The sequence below is a fragment of the Tursiops truncatus genome, chromosome 6 (genome assembly GCF_011762595.2).
Source record: "Tursiops truncatus isolate mTurTru1 chromosome 6, mTurTru1.mat.Y, whole genome shotgun sequence".
Lineage (NCBI taxonomy): Eukaryota > Metazoa > Chordata > Mammalia > Artiodactyla > Delphinidae > Tursiops > Tursiops truncatus.
Window position 1 is genome coordinate 14,342,465 of NC_047039.1, and position 26,384 is coordinate 14,368,848.

Consider the following 26,384-nt stretch of genomic DNA (forward strand, 5'->3'; position numbering starts at 1 on the left):
TGTCACTTATTTTAACTTCCACCCAACCCTCAGGGTCCAGTACAAATTCCAACCACTTAGTCAATGGACCTTCCTCTTACTTTCCCATTCCTACCCCATTCATTGTCCCCTCGCCATACTTCTCTCAGTAGTATTGCCTGCTTTGGCACACGTAATATATGAGGAGTTAAGTGCTCCATATGCATATGATTTGTTTTCCTACCAAAAATGTAAAAATTATTGAAAAAAAGGACCTTAAGTTTTAATTCCTTCTCATGTACTCACAACAAAGTACCAAGTATGAGGGGAGTATGTTCAGGATCCACTTGAGCGAATGACTGACTCTACCTGTTGCTTCATGAGTGCTTGGCCTTTATTCTGGGTGTGCCTTCATGTGCTCCGTTTTTCATACCCTTCCTCCTCTAGAACACTGTGAATAATATAGACCTTATTCTGTCTAGAATAAACAAGTACAGTCTAATTTATAATACAATTTTGTATCCTCCAAAAAGAGCGTCTAGAAACTAACCTGTGAAGGAGACAGTTCAACTTCTGCAGCAGAACCATTTATCATTTCTTAACAATCATGTAACAGTAGAACTATTTTTAACAGTAAAAAAATTAATACCCATTCTAATTTGTAGATAGTGAGTAGGCCTTCTTTCTCAGATATTCCTATGGGCTATGATATCTCAGGTTAGCTTAGCGTATCCTGAAAGGGAACCCAGAGATCTGAAGACACCCTTCACATTGGGCACCAGAGACATTTAAAACACCACCAGTGACCATCTGATACTTACAAGGAAAGAGAATGACACAGATGTAGGAATCAGCGGTGGAGAAAAATCTGGCTTCGTAATTAGCTAGTAAGAAGGTAAAAAAAAAAAAATTAAAAAATGGGGCCTCGAAAACAGGTGTGCTTAACGGAAAGGCTTAAATCACTTTCAGAAACGGAGAACTAGGAATCTTCTAAACCTGTACATTTAATTGCTTTCACTAAGGGGCGCACATGCAGTTCAGAAACAAGCTCAATGCCAACAGACATATGATGAAGATGGCATTCTATGAAGCAGATCGGTTCTCTTCTTTAATGAATTAGCTTTTCAGACCCAGTAACTCAGGTTGAAGGGTTAAATTTAGTAGTATAATGGAAAGGCAAGCTCGTATTTCGTCTTTTCAAAACGTTTTGCAGAAGAATCCATATTTTCTATGAATATTCACACAGATCTGAACATTCTCCTGAAGAAATAATTGGGCATTGTGGGTTATGTCTTTCACTAGCGTTCCCCTGAGGTTAGATTGGAAGGGATTTTTAAGAGACGTTACCAACTCACAACAGAAGCTGGAGGCGCATCCTCCTCTGCCAGAAGGTCAGGTGTGTCAAGCTTCATCTAAAAAGAAAAAAATAAAATTTTAAAATGGGTTTATATGAAATCATGTGTGTGAAAACTTTGAAAATTGTAAAGCACTATAGAATTTAAAGAATGCTTCATTCAATAAAAATAAATTTTAAAAAATGATCGGTGTCCTAAGTTCAGCTTCCAAATAAGCAGCCCTTTCTGATGTGAGCTCAGAACTAAGATGACACTAAGAGATTGGATGGAAAATCACAGTGGCCCAGCTGCTGCATTCTGCTGTGTACAGAGCTATTAGAGATGGGTAAGTTTCCATCAAAAACATTATTACCAATGTCATTGTCATTAGGCAATTGCCACTTAAATTTTTAAACTTGCAGGACACAACTAGGGCATTAAGGATTATACATATTACAGGTGTTGTCATACAAGTATACATATTATTGTCATTATTGGGATATTGCAAAAGGAATAAGGAATCAACCTAGAATCCCACAGAGAGAAAAGGAGAGAGAGCTGTCATCTGCCCTCCCCTTTCTCTTTATTCTCTTTGCATTTTGTGAACCCCAGCAAAGCAGCCTCTGAATTGTAGAGACTCTTGCATGGAACAAAAGGCAAAGGTGAACTTTCTGAATGTGTAGTTCAGAGCCCACAGTCCTTGCTGCATACTAACTAGTGAGATGGATTTGTAAAACACTGCTGAGTAGAAATGACAGCTAGCTGGTCAGGACAAGAGAGAGAGAATCACAAACTGGGACCCAGGGCAAACACAGTACAGACTATGGTTCACCTCTTGGGGTTGAACAGCCTTCGCCGTCTGTGGTTTCCTCTTCTGCTTGTGTGGCCCGGTGTCAGTGGTAGACAGTGGCCTGCATGTGAAAGCATATCATATAAACTGACTTAGAAATTCCTTCCCCGTGAGAGGGAGATTCAAGAGAAGTCTGCTAGTGTCCTCTGCCCATTGTTTCATACTTGGTAATTGACTGGGTTTTCATCTGCTCCCTAGGGCATCCTGCAGGTTTCCTTGTCTTGTAATTAATAATCATTACCACTAATTTTCTTTTCCATTCTCTACCAATCCCTGAAACCTAATAATGAAGATGCTGAATCCAACTTTTATCTAAATTATGCCATTTACTTAAAGATTTGTTTTATTCATTATTTATTAAAAGCCCATTCTGGGTGAATAAATCAATTTTTAAAAAATGCTAGAAAGAGACTGTAGTGTCAAGATTATCTTTGAAAGACTGACTGATGTATGTGCAAACCTAGACTCCATTACTTACTTTGTAAGACTCTGAACATGTTAGTTTATCTCCCTGAGCTTCTGTTTCCACATCAGTAAAAAAGTGAAGTGCCTAGCCTTGCAGGACTGTTGTGACGATCAATCTATAACACCTTTTCATCTATAAAATGGGAATAATAGGAACTATTATTTCCTTATGAAGATTAAATGACATATGTAAAAGGGCTAAGCAGAGTGCTTGTCATAAAGCTATGAGTGATACATTTTAGACACTGTATTTGGATAATGAGCATAAACATCTTTAATAATGAGAGTTATTAATTATAAACGGTGATTAATAGAAGAGAAAAAGGAGATCTTACTGTGAAGAATTTCCCAATAAAAAGAATAACTAGCTTCTGGTCCAAGAAAAATGTATCTGTACTTATTTCTGAGTATTTGAAGTAAACTAAAATTAAATTGGATAATTTGGGTCCTTACATTTGAAGTGAATTAAAGGCCAAAAACGTCCCCAAGGCAAGATAATGCCTACCTCCGGACTTCCTTCCGCTTTCCTCTGGTGCTTTGGCATCGGGTTACTATAGCAACCACCACAAATATGACGGCCACAGGGAACAGCACCCCAACCACAATGGAGAAATCTGCAGCCAGGAGAACGAGAGCCTCGTGAGAATAGGGGAAATTCACAAGTATACATCACACTGGTCCTTATTTCTTTATTTTATTTTATTTTTTTTGCGGCATGCGGGCCTCTCACTGCTGTGGCCTCTCCCGCTGCGGAGCACAGGCTCTGGACACGCAGGCTCAGCGGCCATGGCTCACGGGCCCAGCCGCTCCGCGGCATGTGGGATCTTCCCGGACCGGGGCACGAACCCGTGTCCCCTGCATCGGCAGGCGGACTCTCAACCACTGCGCCACCAGGGAAGCCCCCTTATTTCTTTATTTATCACAAACTCTGCCTACCTTTTCCCCAAAGGACATGCAGTCCCTGGAACATCTCTCATAGCCAGTAAAATGAAAATATATTTTGATAATGATTATTATAATATTATTTAGATAGAAGAAAGTAAGAGGATGTCTAGGGAGAACATTTTACATGAGATAGGTAAAGCATCATACTACTGGGAATTCTTAGAAGGGATGATGTTTGTAATAAATTGAAAACAAAGGGCTGAAAGAATATGAAGTAAGGAGGATGCGGAAGAGGAGGGAAACATTGTTAAAATTCAGCCTTGGAATAAAACCAGTGAAAAGAATCTGAAGACTTGAAATCATATTCCTCTTAGTAGCAAGTAAGAAGCTGAGACGTGAAAAAGAGAATTGATGGATAACTGATAAGTGATAGATAGACAGGACATAAGTGAGTGTCCTGCTGACGTTTGCTCTATAGTGGAATTATTACGGACAAAAAAATTATGTGACCTTGTGAACTGGGGAATGGTTCTAACAAAGTTTTTTGATTTATAGGGTGTTTTTTACCTACTAATCTAATAAAGAATGCAACTTCAATCTTTTGCTATCTCATGTATTCATTTCTCTTATAATAATCTGAAAGCACAAAGACCAGGAGGTACAAGTTTGAAGAGCAATGCAAACAGCTACTGCTCTCTTATTACAGAGATGGCGGAGATCAGTAAATGAATAATAAGAATGATTTTTGCATAAATGCAAGAAAAGTTCACAAGTGTGAGCACACATGCGTGCAGAGAGATAGAGACCTCAGAAGTAGAATTCTAGGTAAGATAATAACAGTTCAAATACCTAATACTCTCTACCCTCCATAAAAATTGCTACCCAAAAAGTCAAAGGAAATAAAGTTCTGAAGCATCTGTGTTAGAAACAGTATAGATGCGTTCAGAATTTTAAAAGTGTACTTGCACTAACAACAGAATTGTAGCTATTTTCAAAAGAGTGACACGGTCCAGAGGAAATAAAGAGGAACTTGGCAGTACTTCACAGACATCCATAGTTTGAAAGGATGTGGTCTAGAGGTAAAGCCGGGGCATCAGGCAGATGGAGAGCACTATAAAAGGAAGCAGGTTTACAGTTGAAGATGTCAGTGATTGAACAAAAAATACAGCCCTTTCTGTTTCTGGAAATGGTGGTCTAGGAAATTTGGACTAGCTCTCTCACTAAAAACAACGAATGAATTAAAAAAAAATCTTCCTAAAAGCACAGAAGTGCTGAAGAAATAGGGGGAAAATATTTTGGAGTGAGAGAAAATTACTTTGGAGTGAGAAAGCAGGAACTCAGAAACACAGGAAGGAAAACGATCATAAAAGGAAGCTCAGAAATGCGGAAAGGAATGAAAAGTAAATAAACCAAGAATGAACCTTAATGTAAACTGTGGACTTTGGATGATAATCACATGTCAATGTAGGTTCATTAATTGTAACAAATGTTCAACTCTGGTTGGGGGGTGTTAGCGGTGGGAGACTGTGCATGTGTGGGGCAGGGATATAGGGGAAATCTCTGTACTTTCTGCTCAGTTTTACTGTGAACCTAAGACTGCTCTAAAAAGTAAAGTCTCTATTAAAAATAATAAAATGGAAATTTTTATGCTGGCCACGAAAAGAATATAAAATAAATGTATAATCTCCAAATTAATAAAAACAAAAATGAAGTGATTAAAATCCTCAGTAAGTCCATAAGAAAACAAGAAAGGAGAGAAAAAGGAACAGGAACCAGGCAGGACAAATAAAAAGCATATAATAAGATTGTAGATTATACCCAAATGTATCAGTAATTACATTTAATTTGAATGGACTAAGTTTTTAAAAAACGATTGAGACTAAAATTTTAAAATATATCTGTATTTTTTAAAATGAGAGACAGATATAAAACATGAGGATTCAGAAAGGATGAAAGTAAAAGTATGAAGAAAAAGTTATACCAAAGCAAAAGAGACCAAGAGAAATATGGTACAGCTACATTTTTCTCCAGGAACTGTGGACTTTAAAAGGCAAGAAGACTAGAGATACACAAAAGCATTTCATAATAACAAAAGTGTTAATTCACTGGGAAGACATACAATTCTAAACTTTACTGTAGATAACAGCATGGTCTCAAAATATATAGGTATTGATGGAACCAGAAGTAATAGCCAAATTCAGAGTTATAGTGGGGATTTTAACACTCTTGACTCAGTCATTGGTACAACAAACAAACGAGGTATCAGTAAGGGTTAATATATTACACACAGTTAACAAACATGGCATTAAAAACATATGGAAAACACTGCACATAAGTAAGTGCAGAACACATATTTTTGTGTTCATAGACAGAACACTTACAATATGGGCTTATGCTGGGTCATAGAGCAAGTGTCAACAAATTTCAGCATATTCTCAACACAGTAGGTTTTCTGATCCCCATGGAATTATGCTAAGTATTAATTTAACAGAAGCTAGAAAATCTCCATATGCATGTATGTTAAGAAATAGATGTCTAAACAGTTCAAGGGCCAAAGAAGAAAGCAAATAGAAAATAGAAAATAATTTGAAACAAATGATAATGAAAACACCAATTACGATATGGTCTACAAACTGAAAATTAATGAGCCAAAGATTCCTTTCAAGATTTTTCTTTTAAAGATGAAATAAACTTAAGGAAATGGAATTGTATAAAGTAGAAATTGAAATAGCAAAAAAAATGTTAAAAAAACAAATCAAAGAATAATAAGTTTTAAAATTTTGTTAGGATAATATAAAAAAAGAGAAAAAACAATGCTACAGATACTATTGCTATTGAAAAGATAAGTGAGTATTATGAGCACTCTTAAACCAAAACATTGACATTTAGGTGAAGTAGGTAAATGTCTAAGAAAAATATAACATAGTAAAACTTGCATAAGAAGAAATTAAATACCTGAAGGGTCTTATAGCTACTAAAGACACTGAATCTTTAACTAAAATATTGTCCAGAATTCTAGGCCTACATGGCTTACTGACAAGTTCTACCAGATATTTAAGGAAAGAGTCTTCCATTCTTATACAAACTCTTCCAGAGAATTTAAATGAATGAAAATGCTCCACTTCATTTAATATGTCTAGCATAACCATGATACTCAAATTTAGCAAGTACAGGCATCACTCATGAACATGAAATAATAACAAACATCATCCATCAGTATCCGTGAGAGCTATTTCCATGTTGGGTTTATCCAAAGTATGCACCGTTAGATAAATGTTCAAATATCAATCAATTTACTTTGCAATACCAACAGAGTAAAGAGGTAAAAATCTTAACCAATAAATAAAAAGTATTTGGTAAAATTCTTAGCAAACTAGAAATAGAAGTGAATTTTCTTGATCTAATGAAGAGGATCCAATATGTACAGAATACCTTCAGATAACAGGGCAAAATACTGAAAGTCTTTCCTAAGATTGGGAAAGAAACAAAGAGGCTTGCTATCTCTATTTCTATTCAGCATTGCACAAGAGTACTACTCAGTGAAGGAAAACAAGTATGAGAAATTAAAATGGTGAAGATTAGAGAAGAAGCAAAACTGTCATTTTTCTGAAACAGAATGATTGAATATGTAGAAAATCTAATGGAATCTACAAATAAATTACTAAGATCATTAAGAGAGGTTAGCAGACGTGCTTGATATAAAAATAAATATACAAAAATTAGTTGACCTTCTATATTCTAGTAATAGTTGAAAAATATTTTTTCAAAAAATACCATTTAAAAATACAATAAAAATTAATTTCTTATAAAACAAATCAAACAAAATATATGTAAAATTTCTGTGGTGAAAACCATTAACTATTATTGGGCAAAATTAAAGAAGACTAAGTAAATGGATAGATATTTCATGTCAGTAGGTTTGGAATTCAATATTTTATATATGCTCATTTTCTGCAAGTAAATGTATAGCTGTAGTTTACACTAAATTAAAATCCCAACAGGAATTGTGTGTGTAACTTGAGAATCTGATTATAAAATATATGTGGAAATACAAAAGCTAATAGCCAAGACATTCTTGAAGAACAATGTTAAAGGATCTCGTATAAGATAACAAAATTATTTTAAAGATACAATAATAAAAGAGTGTTATACTGGCATAAGGATAGCCAAATAGGGCCACCAGCAAAGAACAGATATCCCAGAACAACACACATGCATGGACATACGTGCTTTATTAGAAAGTCATTTATGATATGAATAATGGTGTGACAACTGGGCATCTAGCTGAGATAAAAACGAAATTGAACACTTCGTTGACACTTGCTCTATGACCCAGCATAAGCCCATATTGTAAGTGTTCTGTCTATGAACACAAAAATATGTGTTCTGCACTTATGTGCAGTGTTTTCCATATGTTTTTAATGCCATGTTTGTTAACTGTGTGTAATATATTAACCCTTACTGATACCTCGTTTGTTTGTTGTACCAATGACTGAGTCAAGAGTGTTAAAATCCCCCACTATAACTCTGAATTTGGCTATTACTTCTGGTTCTATAAATACTTATATATTTTGAGACCATGCTCCTATATACAGTAAAGTTTAGAATTGTATGTCTTCCCAGTGAATTAACACTTTTGTTATTATGAAATTGCACACTTTGTGTGCATCACACACAAAATAATTCCAGATACATTACAGACTTACATTTGAAAAGGCAATACAAAAATCCTTTTTAGAAGATAATATATGGGTATACATTCATAACTTCAGGATAGGAAAATTGTCCTTAAAAAGGACACAAAAAGAAAAAAAACTAATAATCAAGGAAATGATTAACAAATTGACTACATTACAATTAAAAGCTTCTTTAGGGCTTCCCTGGTGGTGCAGTGGTTAAGAATCCTCCTGCCAATGCAGGGGACACGGGTTGAAGCCCTGGTCCGGGAAGATCCCACATGCCACAGAGCAACTAAGCCTGTGCACCACAACTACTGAGCCTGTGCTCCAGAGCCCGTGAGCCACAACTACTGAAGCCCGCGCGCCTAGAGCCCATGCTCCACAACAAGAGAAGCCACCGCAATGAGAAGCCCACGCACGGCAACGAAGAGTGGCCCCTGCTCGCCGCAACTAGAGAAAGCCCGCACGCAGCAACAAAGACCCAACGCAGCCAAAAATAGATTTTAAAAATAATAATTAAAAAAAGCTTCTTTAATCACATGACATCACGAAGACAGTGAGAAAACACAGAATGAAGGGAGTTATTTGCAGCATATATAACTGAAAAAATAGCTTATATCAAGAATATATTAAAACTTACACAAGTTATTAAGGGGTCAGGGGAGACACCCAATAGAATAAACAAAATGGCTTGAACAGATGCTTTGCAAAAAACAAAATCCAAATGGCCAAAAAATAAGAAAAGATTTTATTATTATTAGTTATAAAGAGCAAGTCAACCTAATCCCACATTGAAAGAAGGATCATACATACTGAAGAAAAACAGCCCAGGGAAATAAAAGAGACAGGGTGAAAAAACAAAACAACTCGACTCAAAAGAAACAATCTAGAGAACAAAGTGAACCTGCAAAAATTATGTCATATTCTTAGAGTTTTATGAGGATATTATATCTAGTACACATTCAGTCAAGGCTGCTATGAAAATGGAACAATCATAAAGCAAGAAAATTCGGAAAATTAAAATAAAATGACAAATATAAAATGTCAAGAAATCTTTTTGTACGTAGCACAAAAACATAAGAATGTGGAAAATATGATTAAAAAGTTGCTGTAGAAACTTTGGGGATTAATATTGTGGATTCAATATCTACAGAATAGGAATTCCAAGAGAAGTGGAAAAAAGACAATGAAATCTTACATAACGGGAAATAAAAGCTTGGAAGAGGAGAGTAATTTTCTCACATTAGATGTGCAGTATTACTTACTGAAGACCATGGAAGAAGCACCGCAATCAGGAGGGGCCCATCCTTCTTTACACTGACATTGGAGCTCGTGGTCACACACCTAGAGGAGCAATGATCCTGTTAGTTTTCTCACTGGACTAATCCCCAACCCGAGGGTTGATTCATCCATAATTAAGTCCATTCCAAAAAAAGAATAACCTCTGCTCTGTAGCCTTTCAGCTGTCTACGTAATGTATGAATCAGTAATAGTAATTTCAGTACTAGGTTCTTTGAAGGAATTTTTCATTGAATAAAACTAGTGAGGAGTTAGATAATAATTTTAATCATTCAACGCTGAAACATTATTTTAACATCATCCAAACTGTCTGACCTAAAATGACACAAGATTCAGCAAGCTTGGGGAAACACTGTCAAGACTTACAGCATGTCCTTTGCATTTAGAGGAGCAATTGGCCGATCTGTAAGTTCTTTCGACATCCACACATTCTGCATTAATGCAAACCTGAAAGTGATATGAAAAACACAAAGTAGACATGAATGTCCAGTGGTTTCAGTTCTGCAAACTGTTGACTTTGGTATTTAGCCTTGTATTTTTAGTTACTATTATTGTTATCAAACTTGCCTTTTCATTAGGGAAATCACCAAATCCTTTTGAAAATAGGAATATGGAATCTAGATCATTTTTATAATTAAATATTTAGGAAGTCCTCTTTAAAGAAGATTTCCTTACTTCACGTCATATCTCATGGGTCATCTTTAATGCACCTCTTTAGTCCAACTCTGAAGACTGAGAGCACTGAGCTAAGCATTGTACATGGTACAAGGTACGCATCCTAAACAAAAATACTATGGAAAACATGGTAATATCACATCATCTCCAATATTAAGATAATTATCATTTATGTAAAAATAAATAGTATTGTTACGATTTTTTTCATTATTATCATCAGAATGGCTATCATTTATTGAGACCATACCAATTTGGGGGAAATAAAATTTACCTAAATTTAACAACCTAGTGCTAAGCACATAATAGGTACTTATTAAATAGCATTGAAGGCAAGAATGCAGTCATGTATACGTGAATGGCATAAACATTACTTTGAAAAACTGTGCTCCATGAAACACAAGGAGGCCTTGAGAAGCAAGCAAACAAAATGAACAAACAACCAGAACATTTTGAGTAAAAGCCACCATTAATCAATGTACCTTATTCTCTCCACACTTGGTTCCATTTGCTACTATGCTGATTTCTTGACTGCTGTCTTCAGGTTCAAATGTTTTACATGTCAGGAACGTTATTATATGTCCTTTCCAGAGCAGATAATCTGACCCACCATTACAGAACAACTTCCCACACAGGGCGTCACTGAAGAAAAGCCGAAATTTGTTGCCTTTGAAATAGCAGGATCCAAAATGCAGTTTTATACAAATATAAATCAGCTCCCTATCGATATTTAACTAATGGTATTTTCCCCTACGGCAGAGACTTCTAGTTCTCCTTTATACCAATTTCCCCCTTATTCTTCAGTAATAGAACCATTGCGTATTAGCAAGGCACAATGTTGCTCAAAAGAAAAATCCCATGGCTCTCATATTCCCAAATTTTGGCCAGTTGCCTAAATTCTAGCCAATGGGAAGGAAGCAGAATCTTAACTGCAGATTCTTGAGGGTGCCCTTACGTGAGGGTATATGTCCTCTTCTCAATATTTTCTCCTTTTTGCTTATTGGAATATGACGGTTGGAGTTGGAGAAGCCATCACAGACTGAGAGAAACATTTGGGAAAGGAGGTCATACGTATGATGGAGCAAGAAGCTATAAGGAGGATGGATGTCTAACATCATGGAGGGCACCTAGGAAATCAGTTTCTGTCTTGTTTCAGCTAAGTTATTTATTGCCATGAAGGGCAGCAGAATAATTCTCTCGACTGTAGTTGTATCGGTATAAGGCTGAGCCTCGGTGGTCACTCCAAGGCATCGTGTGTTACTGGAAGAACCCCTGCAAATTCAGATGAAACTGCTCAGCACTCATTAAAGCCTTGCCTTCACTAGCAAGGGGAAGAAAGTCATCGCCAACAAAATTGGAATCAATTGCTTTATGCAGAATTTAGAGGAATGCTGTGAAAAACTCTTCGGAGAGTGGTAGAATCAGATTCTTCTGATGTCTCTGAGGCTTTTAGAAAATACCATTGAGGAGTGGAGAAAGGCACGCATTCTCTCCAGACTTGAGAGGGTGTTTTTCTTGAATCATTTAGGTAGAGCTTTATGAGGAAGGCTCTAGGACACAGGGACTTTCAGGCTTATTTCCCACTACAGCCAAAGACTATCAAGAAGTGACCAGGAGGTCAGCCTGTGGGAAGAAATGAAATGCTTGTGCCTCTGGTTGCAGAAATTATCCAGTGTTCACACAAAGTTTTACAGGACAAGGGTGTATACACTCTACAGAGGAAAGATGGAATTACCCTAGTCTCTTTTCCCTGTCACACTCTCTCAGACTAAATATTGCCACACTCCCACCCCACTCTCCCACACATATTGCCTTTTACATAATTTTCATGATTTCCTGTAAAGAAGAACCCACAGGGTATGATTATCTTTGAGGCTTAGACTCCCCAAGAGATGACCTTCTGTCCAAAATATAGTTTGTTTGGTAATATCTATCATTGAGAAAAATCAGTGTTATTTTAATAGAAAATCTTTGAGAAATGCTGATTTTTTTCATTCAATCTCTGGTTACACATTAGTTTGTATGTGTAAAATTTGGAGCAGGTATAAAGTTTAATCTATTATCATTTGAATTTTAAAAGTCATCTTAAAATTGCAGAATCAAAGGAAAATATATAGAAAAAATCTCAAGTTCATTGCTTATGGTGTTCTATCATTTTTTTCAGACTATCAATATAAAAAGGACAACAAATTCTTTAGGTAAATTGTCAATCTTTCCCTTACTGTATTTTTTCTTTATGGAATGCCATGGCAAATTTAAATAAAACTGTACAATCATCATATTGCTTATTTCTCTGAGTAGATACATATTTATACCCTAGAATCAAAATGAAAGACACTAGATGGAAAAGCATCTAAAGTATACTGGAGAATCAGTGTGCAAATTTCCAACCAGGCCCATTTAACTATTGCACGCTCGGTCTCAAACATTCATTCTATTTAACAACAGCTGTACTTGGTGTCCTTTGAAGCATCCATTATGAGAGACTGGAAAAAGTGGATCATTCCCTATTTGTCTTTTTAACTCAGTGCCTAGCCTAAAATATATCATATAGTAGTCACTCAATGAATGTTTATCAAATGAATGATGTCCAAATTCACTTTCTCTTTAAATGGGATAAATCAGAATGTGTCAAAATGAGCAGGAAGGTTCAAATAACAAGGCCACTTACTTTGCTTTACAGGGAATGCGTGTGTCATCCACTTTTCGGCAGTACCCGTAACTTGACCCACCTTCATTTCTGCTAAAACATGACTTATCTGCAACCTGGGTTCCTGGGACCAGGCATAGTCAGTAGGCACACAGTTGAAAAGAAAAGAGATAAATAGTTCAGTGCCATAAAGGATTCATGAAACAGAAAACCAGCATGAGGAATACGATTTTAGCATCATCCCCTTGACCCTTCTTGGAAATATAGGTTGCACTAATTTGATACCAAGAGAGATGGCTAGAGTTAAAACAATCTTTTAGATAGCCTATTTTTGAATAATGGCTATCTAAATATTTGGAAACATCTGGATGATTGAAGACTTAGCTGGAAGAGCCGTAGTTATCGTAGTAGCAGCCCACAGGCAGATACTGGAATGTTATCCTGCTGGAGGGTGCAGCTGTGACAGGTAGATGCTGTGCTTAGTCAAACTTCTACTCTGCCAGGCACAGAGATGAGCATCGCATGCTTAATTTCTCAGGTAATCTTCCTCAGATCCCCATCAACTGGGGCAACAGAACACAGTGGTTAAGAGCTCAGGCGTTAAGTAAGAGCTGTGTGATCTTTGGCAAGTGCCTTAATCTCTTGGTTTGCTCTGTGTAAAAATGAGGATTCTATAATAGTACCTCCCCCACAGCGTTATTATGAGGATTAAATGAGTTAATATATGTGAGCCACTGAGGAGAGTGCCTGGTCTGTAGTACATGGTTCAGAAAGAAAATGCTGGCTGAAAATCCTTTGTAAATAAATATACCTGGGTACCATTGCTAAGGAAAGGAGCACATTTTCTTTTTAGGTTGCACACACATTTTTCCAAATTCTCTGTGAAAAGATTGTACTAATTCATACTCTTACCAGAGCATATTAAACTAAGTGTTTTGTCACATCCTCACCAACACTAAGCATTAACTGTAACAAAGCTTTGCAATTTAACAAGTGTAGAAGATTAACTTGTCTTCATTTATATTTCTTACCATATATTGCATGTGCTGATGTATTAATAGTGTTTCATACTTCTTGCTAGTGAGTTAAAATGATTTTAATGTTTATTAAACACGTGTACTTCTTTATGATGAATTGCCTGTTTATTCCTTGGTCACATTTTCAATATTTGGAATTCCAAATGATTTATAGGAGGTTAAAGACAGTGATTTTCCCCCCTTATATGTGTTATAAGACTTTTCAAACTTTGAAGACTAATTTAAAATAAATGTGTGATCCTTGTGAATTGTAAAATTTGAAATTTTATTTAGGCAAATCTATTTTTCTGGTCTTTTATAAAGGCCACCTTTAAATATATGATTTAAAAGTTCTTCTCTATTCCAATATTGGATAAATATATTCAACATTAATTCAATAGATCACTTGGAACATTTACTAAAGTCAGGCACTGTGCTAGGATACACTGGGAATAACAACTATGAACAAAACAGTGTCTAGGTACTAGAGAATTTACAGATGTGTAAGGGAGGCGATATTGAAGGGTCAGGCAGAAAGAAGAAAGTAATAGTTTTTATCGCAGTGATTTATAGCCAAGTAACAAAGGAGATGTTCAGAGCTTCATCTCTGTGCTGAAGATTTCCTTTCCCCAGGTTTCTGCCATATACTGAAGTTAGCCAAGGAAGTACAAGGTCTTTAACCAGCAAAGCCATCTTTGCTTGCAGCTGTAACTTAGCACGTCCATCTGCATTACCTATAAACTGGAGGAGAGCCAGAACCCAATTCCAGACCATCAGAGCACTTCCTGATGCACCAATGGTATCAAGCTTTCTCCTCAAATTGTGTCTCAGCTCACCCTAGCCTGATACAGAGGCTTTCATTCAGGGGTTTCTCTAGGTTCCTGTCCATTTATTTCCCAGGTGTCTTTTTTTCTGGGTATATTGTCAATCAGTGATTTTTGTTGCTTTCCTTCATCTTGTCTTATGTATATTTTCAGGAATTATAGAAAGTTTCCAGCATATGATAACCTTCCTCAAATATTTTTAGGAATATGTATTTTCCCTGTTAAAAATAGTCCTTCAGCCATTTAAGTAGGAATCTGGAAATGTAGCAGAAAATGGTATGAAAATTAAATATATCTACACAATATACATCATATCCAGGAAGTCCAACGAATTGATATTTTAAAAATTGCTCTTCTAATCAACTTATTTAGCATAATTTAAATTTGGGTTTAAAGTTTTTGAAGATTCTTAAGTTATGCTTTTATTTTTAACTTCTTTTTTATGGTGTAATCAGAGAATATGACCTTTAAAATTCTGGTATTATGGACAAAATAAACATTTTAAAAACTTTCAATTTTCCTCACTGCTCCTTTGCATTCCACCCCTACACACACACACACACACACACACACACACACACACACACACACACACACACACACACACACACACACAAATCCAAGGGTCTGCTTAACTGGGAAGGATTTTGGTTAGAGCTGCCAGATAAAGTACAGGACGTCCAGTTAAATTTAAATTCCAGATAAAGACTTTTTTTCAGCCTAAGTCTCACCCAAATATTGCATGAGACATACTGACACTTAAAAAAAAATTTATTTTTTTGAGACATACTGACACTTAAAAAAAAAATTTTTTTGAGACATACTGACACTTAAAAAAAAATTAATTAATCTGAAATTCAAATTTAACTGGACTGTCCTTATTTTTATTTGCTACATCTAGCAACACCAAAATTCTCCACTTATCCAGGATTTTGAGCAGTGGCACAGTCTCTAAGATGGAAGAAAGGGACAGAATGCTACTTTGGCCATGATTAAACACTGTCACTTGGAGTGATACGATTTTCCTTTGTATGTACAAAGGTAGTGCCAGCATCACTGGGGTTTGTCCTCCTACCTGGTCCCCATAGCTTGGTGCACTGCTCCTCCAGGGTGGGGCACATCCCCATCAAGCAGTAGCCCTTCCCATTTTGGCAAGGGAAGCCATTGACTTGGAATCGATCATCCGGGCAGAGACCAGATTTGCCATCACACGTTTCGGGCAGGTCACACTCGTCTTTTGCTGGTCTGCACACCTCACCAGCCTTTTTAAACTATAGAGAAATAAAATTGGAGAGAAGGCTTTTTTTTCCACCTGACTTAACCCTAATATCTCAAATTGATTCAAATAACATTTTCCTTGTGGCCTTTTTTTGGCAACGTAGTTAGAGGCATCGTTCTGTTTTAGTTCACGTTTTCACTGTATAAGCTGAAGCCATCTCCTATAATCTCTCTTCTGTTGACTTTGGCCAAGCCCTGAGTCTTTAAGCAATCAATACTTCTGAATTTGTAGAGCAAACGTTATAGAAATAACAATGAAAAAACACAGAAGAAAACTGAGCAATATCTTAGATGGAAAGAAGGAAGTTATTTCTCCCTCTGTTGAATGCATCTTTGACAAGCTTTTCAAGGAGATTTAAATCTGCAGCTTCAGAGATTTATTGGTGAAGTAAATCTTCCATAGTAAGGAAGATAAGTTTATAAACCCAGATCAGCATGCTCTGAGACTTCCCCAGGCATAGAGTTTCCTAATCCTTAATTCCTTTTATTGTATGTTCAGATATTTCTTTTCAACTCACGTCTTTCTATGGAATGATTTATCAGAAGGAGGAAACAACCAAATATTCATTTCATGTGTTAATTCCATTGCAATCTATTACTGCAAGTCTTGCTCTTGTGAGCTCAGAGAAACCTTAGGAAAAGAAATTCTGCCATTCATACAAATCTAAGAGGCCTGTGTGGATATTGGAAGCATACCCTTCTCTAGTTGAAGTGAGAAGGCATGCTCTCATATCATCAAAAGACTTTCCATATCTTCACGCTGGTGACAGAATGTGCCAAAACTAAGATCCGGCACAGCCAAATAAATATTTTTAAAAGAATCCAAATTTTCATCAGAGCATATGAGACCCTCCAAATTCAAGCCCCCCCTACTCCAGTCAGACTAGCTTTCTTACCAGATGTCACACAAACCATCTTTATATCTTCTTTTCTTTCTTCCTTCTCCCTGCCTGCTCACTTGGATTTTTTCTTTCTATTTATCTAAAATCTCCTCTGGCCTCTTCAATGCAAATCACTGTTCCTCTTTTCTACATGTGGTAGGAAAAGAGCCCTGAATTTGGATTTGAAAGATACAGGTTTGAATCTTGGCTCTGCCAGTGGCTAGATGTGTACCCTTAGCAAATGGATTTAATCTCTCTGAAGATCCGTTTCCCGATCCAATATTAACTTTCTAAGGTCATTATGAACATTCAGTGAGAATATATGTGGAAACTATTACCCATATAATGGCCATCTGTCATTATAATATCTATCTGAGCATTTAATCATGTATCATATTTTCGTCTGTTTTAGTTATGTATGTCATCACCCTAAAGAAATAGCAAGTTTTTTGAAGTCAAATACTAGTTTTCTTTATCACTCATAATCTCTAACAAACAAGACTTAATAAATACTTGTTGAATACTACTTAAGTTCTCAAATTTTCTTCATTTTGGCCTCCTTTATTTCTTTCCTCTCCCTCCAACATTAGAAACAAACAAACAAACAAAAAAAACCTATCTCAAACACTGCCTATAACCTGGCATGCCATCTGCACATTCCTTTTACAGATGGTTATTGGGCTTTTAAAATGAACGCAATTCTGTGTTAGGTGAGCATGAATCAGACTCCAGACATTAAGAATCAGTTTAACTAAGAAGACACATAAACAAATAATCATAATAGAGAATTCTCTGCAACAGTAGGATGTAACATGCTGAACTCAAACTGGAAGAGAAAGTCAAAAAAGCCGCACAGAGAAAATGACACGGCATCCTCATCTTATGTCTTTTTTCTAAGAATTTCACCCGGAAGTGACTTCAAAGGTTGAAGATAGAGGAGCCCCTATATTATTAAAATTAAAAGCTTTTCCACTACACCATATTAAAGTGTGAAATAAAATTCATATTTTATGGCAAGACAAGGAAAATTTAAACATAAGAAATTGTCACTCCCTCTGACCTCCTCTCTCCCCATACCGTGCACTGTGCATTAGGCATTGACCAGACCTCCCCCATCAGCAGAAATACCTGCTCAACCATAAAGACCAACATACTCCCAGCACCAACAAGACAACTCCTTAAAAGATAACGTTCCTTCTTGATCTTGTAAGGGGCCATGGTGATGCTTAGATATGGATTGTGTAAATTATCAATAATATGCCATTTAACGTACAGCCCTCTGTCTCAAAAAACTTACACAACTGTGCTTTGACTTCTAACTGGCTCAACAGTTTTCAGAGCTTTCTGAGATGCTCTTCCCCGGTTATAATCCTCAGTTTGGCTAGAATAAAATTTTCCATTTCTTTCTTAGATCGGCTGATTAATTTTTTGCCAACAAAAGGGATATGCAAGCAATTACTGGATTTGGTCCAAGAGGGTCACACGGCATCAGAAGAAATAGCAGGTGGGAATAACAAAGCATTGGTTTTGGAACTGATCATACTTGGATTCTGCCATTTAGTGGCTGTATTATTTTGTACATTATCTGTTCTGAGACTCTGCTCGAAAACAAAATTAAATGATAATATATACTTCAAAGGGCTGTTGGAGGATTAAAGAGCCCATCTTTGCAAAGTACTCAGTGAGGACTTGATAGATGGTAGGTAACATTATTTTATAGACAGAAAAATATTACTTTGCCTATTTCATTTAACATAATCCCTAAGATTTTAATACAGAAAAAACAAAGTAATCATAATTATTAAGATAGATAAAATAATAATCTTACCTGGCATTTTTCACAGCATTCCCCTACCACACACTGAAAATTTGCTTTGATTTTACATGTTTTTGCATCACAGCAAACGTTGGTACATTCCTAAGAAATACCAGAAACAAATGCAAATGCAAGATTACTTTTTGGTCTCATTTTGGCACAATTCATAATACAATTTATTCATCACACAGACCTTTCTTTGATACAGTCTGAAAATGATTTGGGGGAAAACTAAAAAAAAAAAAAGTTTAATGTTAGAAATACTGAGTTTATCTGAATTCTACTTACATCATTTTTTTATTTGAATATCTTTTCTAGTTCCCCCAATCTCCCATAGTAATACTGAACATGGTCTATTTTTGGTGAAATAAGAGAGAAAACAAAAGAAAGGGACAGTTTTTGAAAATCAAATTCCTCTAAATTGTTACAGAACATAATTAGTTCAGCTCATCAATTTTGTATCTATCCAGCAGTAAACTTAATCTCTAGAGCATGTACTGAAAATCTAAAAATATAGTTCTTTATTCAAGTTTGACATTTAATTCAGCTCTCTGTAAAGCAGTATACTTTGTCTTGTTCTCCCCACCTTGCTTCTGAGAAATTAGGCATCTGCACAAGGCTTTGGGGAAACTCCTACTTTGGGAACCTCAGAGTGAGATATTTACAGTTACTAATTTTTAGGGTTAAAACTCTTGCCCTGGGCTTCCCTGGTGGCGCAGTTGTTGAGAGTCTGCCTGCCGATGCAGGGGACGCGGGTTCGTGCCCGGGTCCGGGAAGATCCCACATGCCGTGGAGCGGCTGGGCCCGTGAGCCATGGCCGCTGAGCCTGCGTGTCCAGAGCCTGTGCTCCGCAACGGGAGAGGCCACAACAGTGAGAGGCCCGCGTACCGCAAAAAAAAACCCCAAAAACTCTTGCCCTTATTCAAACACACATCACCTGGGAAAGATTCCTTTTTCTCACAGAAGGGATAAATGTGTAATCCTATTTTGAAGTACTGAAAGGCCAACCCCCTGAGAGCTTGGCCTGGTACTCGCATTAGGTATTAATAAGATGGGGGCAAAGGTCCCATTCAGAATCCTGGCTGCCCTGTCAAGAGGATGGGACCAAGCCAGGCACTTCGAATGGTAAAATGTCCTGAGTCCCAAAGTTGGCCTAACAAATGTCTACAAACAAACATTTACAAAATTACAAGAAGTGTGATTTTTTTAGTGAACCGCACGTTGATAGTTTATCTCTCAGCAATTGAAAAACATAGTAGATCATTTTAGAAAGAACTTGGTGGTACCTCGGGGGTCCCACAGTCACAGTCTTCTCCCATTTCTAACAGCTGGTTCCCACAGATTGGGGTGGATATGATATCTGTAGGGAGCGGAACGTTAAAGAGGCAATTGGATAATTTATCTTCCAAGAATTTTTCATAGCTGACACGGCTGCAAGAACTGAAGTCTGTAGGTATATAGAAGCTGTAAAGGTAAGGAAAAAGAAAATGGAATACAGTCACGCTGAGCAGATAGGGGGAAATATCAGACATTGGGTGTGATACACTCAAAACGTGACCCAAAAGATCAAAGGGAAGACCTTACTCACCAACTGCTAAATCATGAGCTCTTATTTTTGCTCCTGAAGTAGCCCACCCGGGCAGGTATAAACACCTCCAGCTTAATGAACAAAGCAAGTATGGTCACATCTTAAAACAGAACATCCAGGCTGCTATTTAATAAATTAAAAATCGTTCTAATTTATCCAGATAATCTAATTCAGCCTTCGGTCGTCTTGGTTTTGAAGTCTTAAAGGCACTAAAATTATATTTATTTACATGTTTAAGAATTCATTTTCCTTCAGAGGGATTTCTATTGACAGCCTCTCTTCATTCCACAAATAACAATGAGGTTAAAAAAGCAGTAGCCGGGCTTCCCTGGTGGCGCAGTGGTTGACAGTCCACCTGCCGATGCAGGGGACACGGGTTTGTGCCCCGGTTCGGGAAGATCCCACATGCCGCGGAGCGGCTGGGCCCGTGAGCCATGGCTGCTGAGCCTGCGCGTCTGGAGCCTGTGCTCCGCAACGGGAGAGGCCACAACAGTGAGAGGCCCGCGTAACGAGGAAAAAAAAAAAAAAAAGCAGTAGCCCAGGGGGTTGCGGGGGAGGGAAGGAATGGGAGTTTGGGATTAGCAGAGGCAAACTATTATACATAAGATGGATAAACAACAAGGTCCTACTGTACAGCACAGGGAACTATATTCAATACCCTGTGACAAACCATAATGGAAAAGAATATGAAAAAGAATATATATGCCTACCTATCTGAGTCACTTTGCTGTACAGAAAAAATTAACACATTGTAAATCAACTATACTTAAAATTAAAAAAAAATTTTAAACTACAGTAATATACGTGAGAGATAGCATAAGATATGTAACTGGCATGCAGCCATATGCTACTTTGTGGAAGGGCATGGGAGACTAACCCTAGCTTGAATGAGCTGGGAGAGGGAAATACAAAAAGAGGAAATGAACACATAAAAGGGATTGTGGGGTCCTTAAAAATAAAATTCCAGGGCAGTTTTGCCTAAGGTGTGGCAGGAATGTGTAATCTCTTTTCAAAGACTCTGGTCATCTTCCTATGAGAACATTCTTCTTTTTTGAAAAAAAATTTTATTAGAGTATATTTGCTTTACAATGTTGTATTAGTTTCGCATATACAGCAAAGTGAATCAGTTATACATATATATAAATCCACTCTTTTTTAGATTATTTTCCCATATAGGCCATTACAGAGTATTTAATAGAGTTCCTTGTGTGATACAGTAGGTCCTTATTATCTATTTTATATCTAGTAGTGTGTATATGTCAATCCCAGTCTCCCAATTTATCTGCCCCCCCCCCTTTACACCCTGGTAACCATTAGTTTGTTTTCTACATCTGTATCTATTTCTGTTTTGTAGCTAAGTTCATTTGTACCCTTTTTTAAGATTCCACATATAAGTGGTATCATATATTTGTCTTTGTCTGACAGTTCACTCTGTATGACAATCTCTAGGTCCATCCATGTTGCTGCAAATGGCATTATTTCATTCTTTCTTATGGCTGAGTAATATTCCTTTGTATATATGTACCACATCTTCTTTATCCATTCCTCTGTTGATGGACATTTAGGTTGCTTCCATGTCCTGGCTATTGTAAATAATGCTGCAATAAACATTGGGGTTGCATGTATCTTTTCGAATTATGGTTTTCTCTGGATATATGCCCAGGAGTGGGATTATATGGTAACTCTATTTTTAGTTTTTTAAGGAACCTCCATACTGTTCTCCATTGTGGCTGCACCAATTTACATTCCCACGAACAGTATAGGTGGGTTCCCTTTTCTCCACACCCTCTCCAGCATTTATTGTTTGTAGATTTTTTGGTGATGGCCATTCTGACCCATGTGAGTTGATACCTCATTGTAGTTTTGATTTACATTTCTCTAATAATTAATGATGTTGAGCATCTTCTCATGTGCTTTTTAGTCATCTGTATGTCTTCTTTGGAAAAATGTCTATTTAGATCTTCTCATTTTTTGATTGGTTTGTTTGTTTTTTTGATATTGAGCTACATGAGCTGTTTGTATATTTTTGGAGATTAATCCCTTGTTGGTTGCTTTGTTTGCATATATTTTCTCCCATTCTGAGGGTTGTCTTTTTGTTTTGCTTATGGTTTCCTTTGCTGTGCAAAACCTTTTAAGTTTAATTAGGTCCCATTTGTTTACTTTTGTTATTATTTTCATTACTCTAGGAGGTGGATTGAAAAAGATCTTGCTGTGGTTTATGTCAAAGAGTGTTCTGCCTATGTTTTCCTCTCAGAGTTTTATAGTATCCAGCCTTACCTTTAGGTCTTTAAACCATTTTGAGTTTACTTCTTTTTTTTTTTTTTTTTTTTGCGGTACATGGGCCTCTCACTGTTGTGGCCTCTCCCGTTGCAGAGCACAGGCTCCGGACGCGCAGGCTCAGCGGCCATGGCTCATGGGCCTAGCCGCTCCGCGGCATGTGGGATCTTCCCAGACCGGGTCACGAACCCATGTCCCCTGCATCGGCAGGCGGACTCTCAACCACTGCACCACCAGGGAAGCCCCATTCTTCTTTAATTACAGTTTTCTTCTAAAACTTCTCCATTACCACCACCCAATCTGAATTCACTGAAAATGTGATAAATGCTAATGATTTTATGAACCCAGATCTTGTGTAGCTAAGATGAGGATAAAGTGACATATCACCCCAACAGCAAAGAGATAGTATGTTTAAACTATGTCTCAGTTAATGAAAAACATTACATATGATGAGGTACAAGGTAGTTTGGTATAGATACACATCCATGATTTTGTCCTGATACTGCTATTTAATAATTTGAAAGTTTGAACATGTCATTGAAGATGACAGCCCAGAGTGAATCCAAAACACAGATAAATAGCATCTTCCCAGAAAGGCTCACCTTAGTGCTCTGTCCATCACACATACTGTAGAAGGGCACTTGCAAGCATAGGTGTCATGAAACATTCCGAAGTTATGGCCCATTTCATGGGCCATGGTCCCTGCAGTGCTAAGCATGTTGTGACTGTGGTCCTGAGGATGAGAATAGGGAGACAGATACTCTGGTTTGCAAATTGAATTATCACTCAGGACATAATTAAGTATTTTCACTGTAGTCAAGTGGAGTAGAGAGTCTGATTTTAGCTTCAGTTTCCTCAGCTTACCCATCTCTTCCCCTCTCTCCTTCTCTTCCCTTCTCTCCTGTCTCTCACCCTGACTTTCTCTGCACTTTTGTCTCTCTGTCTCTGTATCTCTTGCTGTCTCTCCCCCCAACACACACACCCCTTTGGTACTGAATCCCCATCACAAGGCATACAGCCTACTCTCTGTTCTTGTCAATGGGTCCCTATAATGAAGATTTTTGTAATTTCCTGCCATGACGGATAATGACCTTTTTTTCAACAATAATAAGAAATTAGAATTTTTAAAAACTGATTTACCTCCCCCCTCACATTTGGTTTGTTTTTCAAATTCTTTCCAATTTATCAATAATTGGAGGTCTTTAATGTATTTAGTTCATAGGGATCTAGAAGTGCTCATGAACCTAGAACTTTAGAACCACTGGTACCTTTTTCAAATCTACTACTGCCAAGACTAGACATCAGTCAACTCCAGACTTCCCTTACTGCATGAAGTTCAGCGAGTAGCCAACTTCATTACCAGATTGTTTCTGATTAAAGGTGTTGGACCAGGACATCCAAGTTATCCAGAAGCAATAAAACAACACTAAAGAATTATTGCTGGTTGTAATTTCCCAGTAGGGATACAGGAATATGCCAATAACACCCACCCACAGAAAACTGATTCCCTTATGTACTTCATTTCAAAGAACAAAATAGAGAAGTCCATCAGGCACAGTACAAGGCTGGCAAACAAGGAACACGTATGTGAGACAGGAAGTTAATACCTACCACTCACAATATTGTTTCATCCTGTTGAGGTGAACCTGGTAACCTTACTATCTATTAAGATGGAGAGTCTTCAGTAGGGACAAAAACAAACCAAACAATTTAAGAAAAAAAGAAATGTGTTTAAATAGACACTTTCCAGATTGCCTTATTTGAGGTTCATTCAAATTTAGGGTACCTTCCTTTAAATAATTATTTTCATAACTTAAATGGTTTTTTTCTACTGGTATTACCTCCATCCTCTCTTCCCCTTAAATCCAATCCAAGCTCTGAGGTTCGTTTTAGTGCAACTTTTCCTGACCACATTACTCTTCATCTACAATCCTCTCCTCTGGATTCCTACTGCAGTGTTAAGTCTGTTGGGTTGGCCAGAAAGTTTGTTCAGGTTTTTTCCATAACATCTTATGGATGTTACTATCATATATTATTAACTATTGCTTTAAGTGGGCTAGTTTCTCTTCCAATTTTATGGTAGGCACTTTCAAGTTTTAAAATACATATTTTACTTCCTCCGTTTATGATAGGAAGCCTATCATAAACCCAGACTCATAAGATATATTGGAGAGATACATACATATTCACTGACGGGAGAAGTGGCAACAATCTATAGCAGAACTGCCGACCTGTTACAGATAGGGCATGAGTTTAACACACACACACACACACACACACACACACACACACACACACACACACACACACACACACACACACACACACACACACACACAACTACAAAAACCTCTACTCCTGAGAGAGGGGCAGACAAAAATCCTGAGCCTAGGATCCTATATTGATATCAAGTGAGGTTTTCTGCCAGTGCAGGAGGGCCAGGAAACTCTCTTCCAGGAATGATCTGCAAAAGTCAGAAAGCAGAGTTTTGCTGCCATTGAAAGGACGCAGGATCACTGAGAAAGCCTAGCTGCTGAGACCCAGGGCCTGATGAAAACTGAAATTAGACAAAGTCAGATGAGAATTCCCTGACCCCTGTTTCTCATCACCAGATAATAGAAAGCTGGACAGAGCATCCCACCCAAACTTATTGTAGTCAGATTCACAATTTTCTAGAACCAATCCTAGAGCTGAGGTCACAAGGCAACAAAGCTGAAATCTAAGGAAAGACAGGCTGGCACCTAGTGGGAGAGCTGGACGTGAACTTCTGTTTACCTGGGGCAGACACTACCAGATGCCAGTAATAACTCATACAAAACATTAAAAACTGATGTGAAGTGAGAGTAGCATCGACATATATACACTACCAAATGTAAAACTGTCACCTAGTGGGAAGCAGCAGCATAGCACAGGGATCAGCTCGGTGCTTTGCGATGACCTAGAGGGGTGGGATAGGGAGGGTGGGAGGGAGGCTCAAGAGGGAGGGGATATGGGGACATATGTATGTATGTGGCTGATTCTGTTGTACACTTTGATGTACAACAGAAACTAAAACAGTATTGTGAAGCAGTTATACTCCAATAAAGATCTATTTTAAAAAAAAAGTGTGGTGGAAACACCAAAAAAAAAAAAACCCCAAAAAACTGATAAATGTTGATTGTGGAATAGCAAGAGAATATGCAAAATGTGAGGAATTCAGAAATTAGAGAAATTCCCACCTATTCACAGATTTTTCTCCACATGACGTCACTAAGTCAGAGTTCTGGGAAATCCTCCATCATGGTGTTGACCTGGGGGAGCAGAACAGCAGTAGCAAAGGCATGAAACCCCTTCACAATCCTTCTCCCTTATCCCTGTAATGGAGCAAACGTGACCAGCACCAGGGTGAGCTAAGTGCCTCACTTGGCTTACTCTAGTCCTAGCCCTAACTAAGGTCTTAAACTTCTAAGAGAAGGGCAACAAATCTTGCCACCCTTAACGCACTGGTGAAGTCTCAGTGCAACTGTGAAAAAGAAAAAGAAAAAGAAAGGGAAATAAAAAACCCAAAAGCAAAACACCTCTACCACTGGAGGGGAGAGGCAGAAGGGGCAGGAATGCCTGCTGGGTTTACGTCACTAGAGGTCTCTACCATCTGGCAGTGGACCAGAATCACTAGAAGGACCCATGCCAGAAACTAAGAGATGCAGGACTTGCCTAAGACTGAGCTTAATGAGAACAAAAGGAAATGCCCTCCTCCCACCAAACGTCCAACAATCATCCAGTAACAAGTAACAACAACCTATTGATGGGAGATGGATAACAGCTTAAAGAGACTCCCTGTGAGGTGCAGTAAAGCCCTAAAGATGAGTGTGGAACACACAGTGAGAAAAACTCTGGCAAACCATCCTTCATTCTAAACACAAAATAATGTGA

General features: G+C 37.5%; 1 protein-coding gene across 1 annotated transcript in view; it reads right to left on the bottom strand.

Moving 5' to 3' along the window:
- The window catches only part of ADAM28 (ADAM metallopeptidase domain 28), a 64,044-nt gene that overhangs the window by 6,204 nt on the left and 31,456 nt on the right, over positions 1–26,384 (bottom strand). Inside the window, exons 11-22 of the mRNA XM_019941300.3 lie at positions 23,075–23,205; positions 19,894–20,071; positions 18,620–18,709; positions 15,708–15,903; positions 12,814–12,916; positions 10,625–10,784; positions 9,837–9,917; positions 9,437–9,515; positions 3,113–3,221; positions 2,125–2,203; positions 1,314–1,370; positions 780–842 (exon numbers count right to left, since the gene is read on the bottom strand). Of these exons, the coding sequence (XP_019796859.1) occupies positions 780–842; positions 1,314–1,370; positions 2,125–2,203; positions 3,113–3,221; positions 9,437–9,515; positions 9,837–9,917; positions 10,625–10,784; positions 12,814–12,916; positions 15,708–15,903; positions 18,620–18,709; positions 19,894–20,071; positions 23,075–23,205 (1,326 nt within the window). The remainder of the gene's footprint in view (positions 1–779; positions 843–1,313; positions 1,371–2,124; positions 2,204–3,112; positions 3,222–9,436; positions 9,516–9,836; positions 9,918–10,624; positions 10,785–12,813; positions 12,917–15,707; positions 15,904–18,619; positions 18,710–19,893; positions 20,072–23,074; positions 23,206–26,384) is intronic.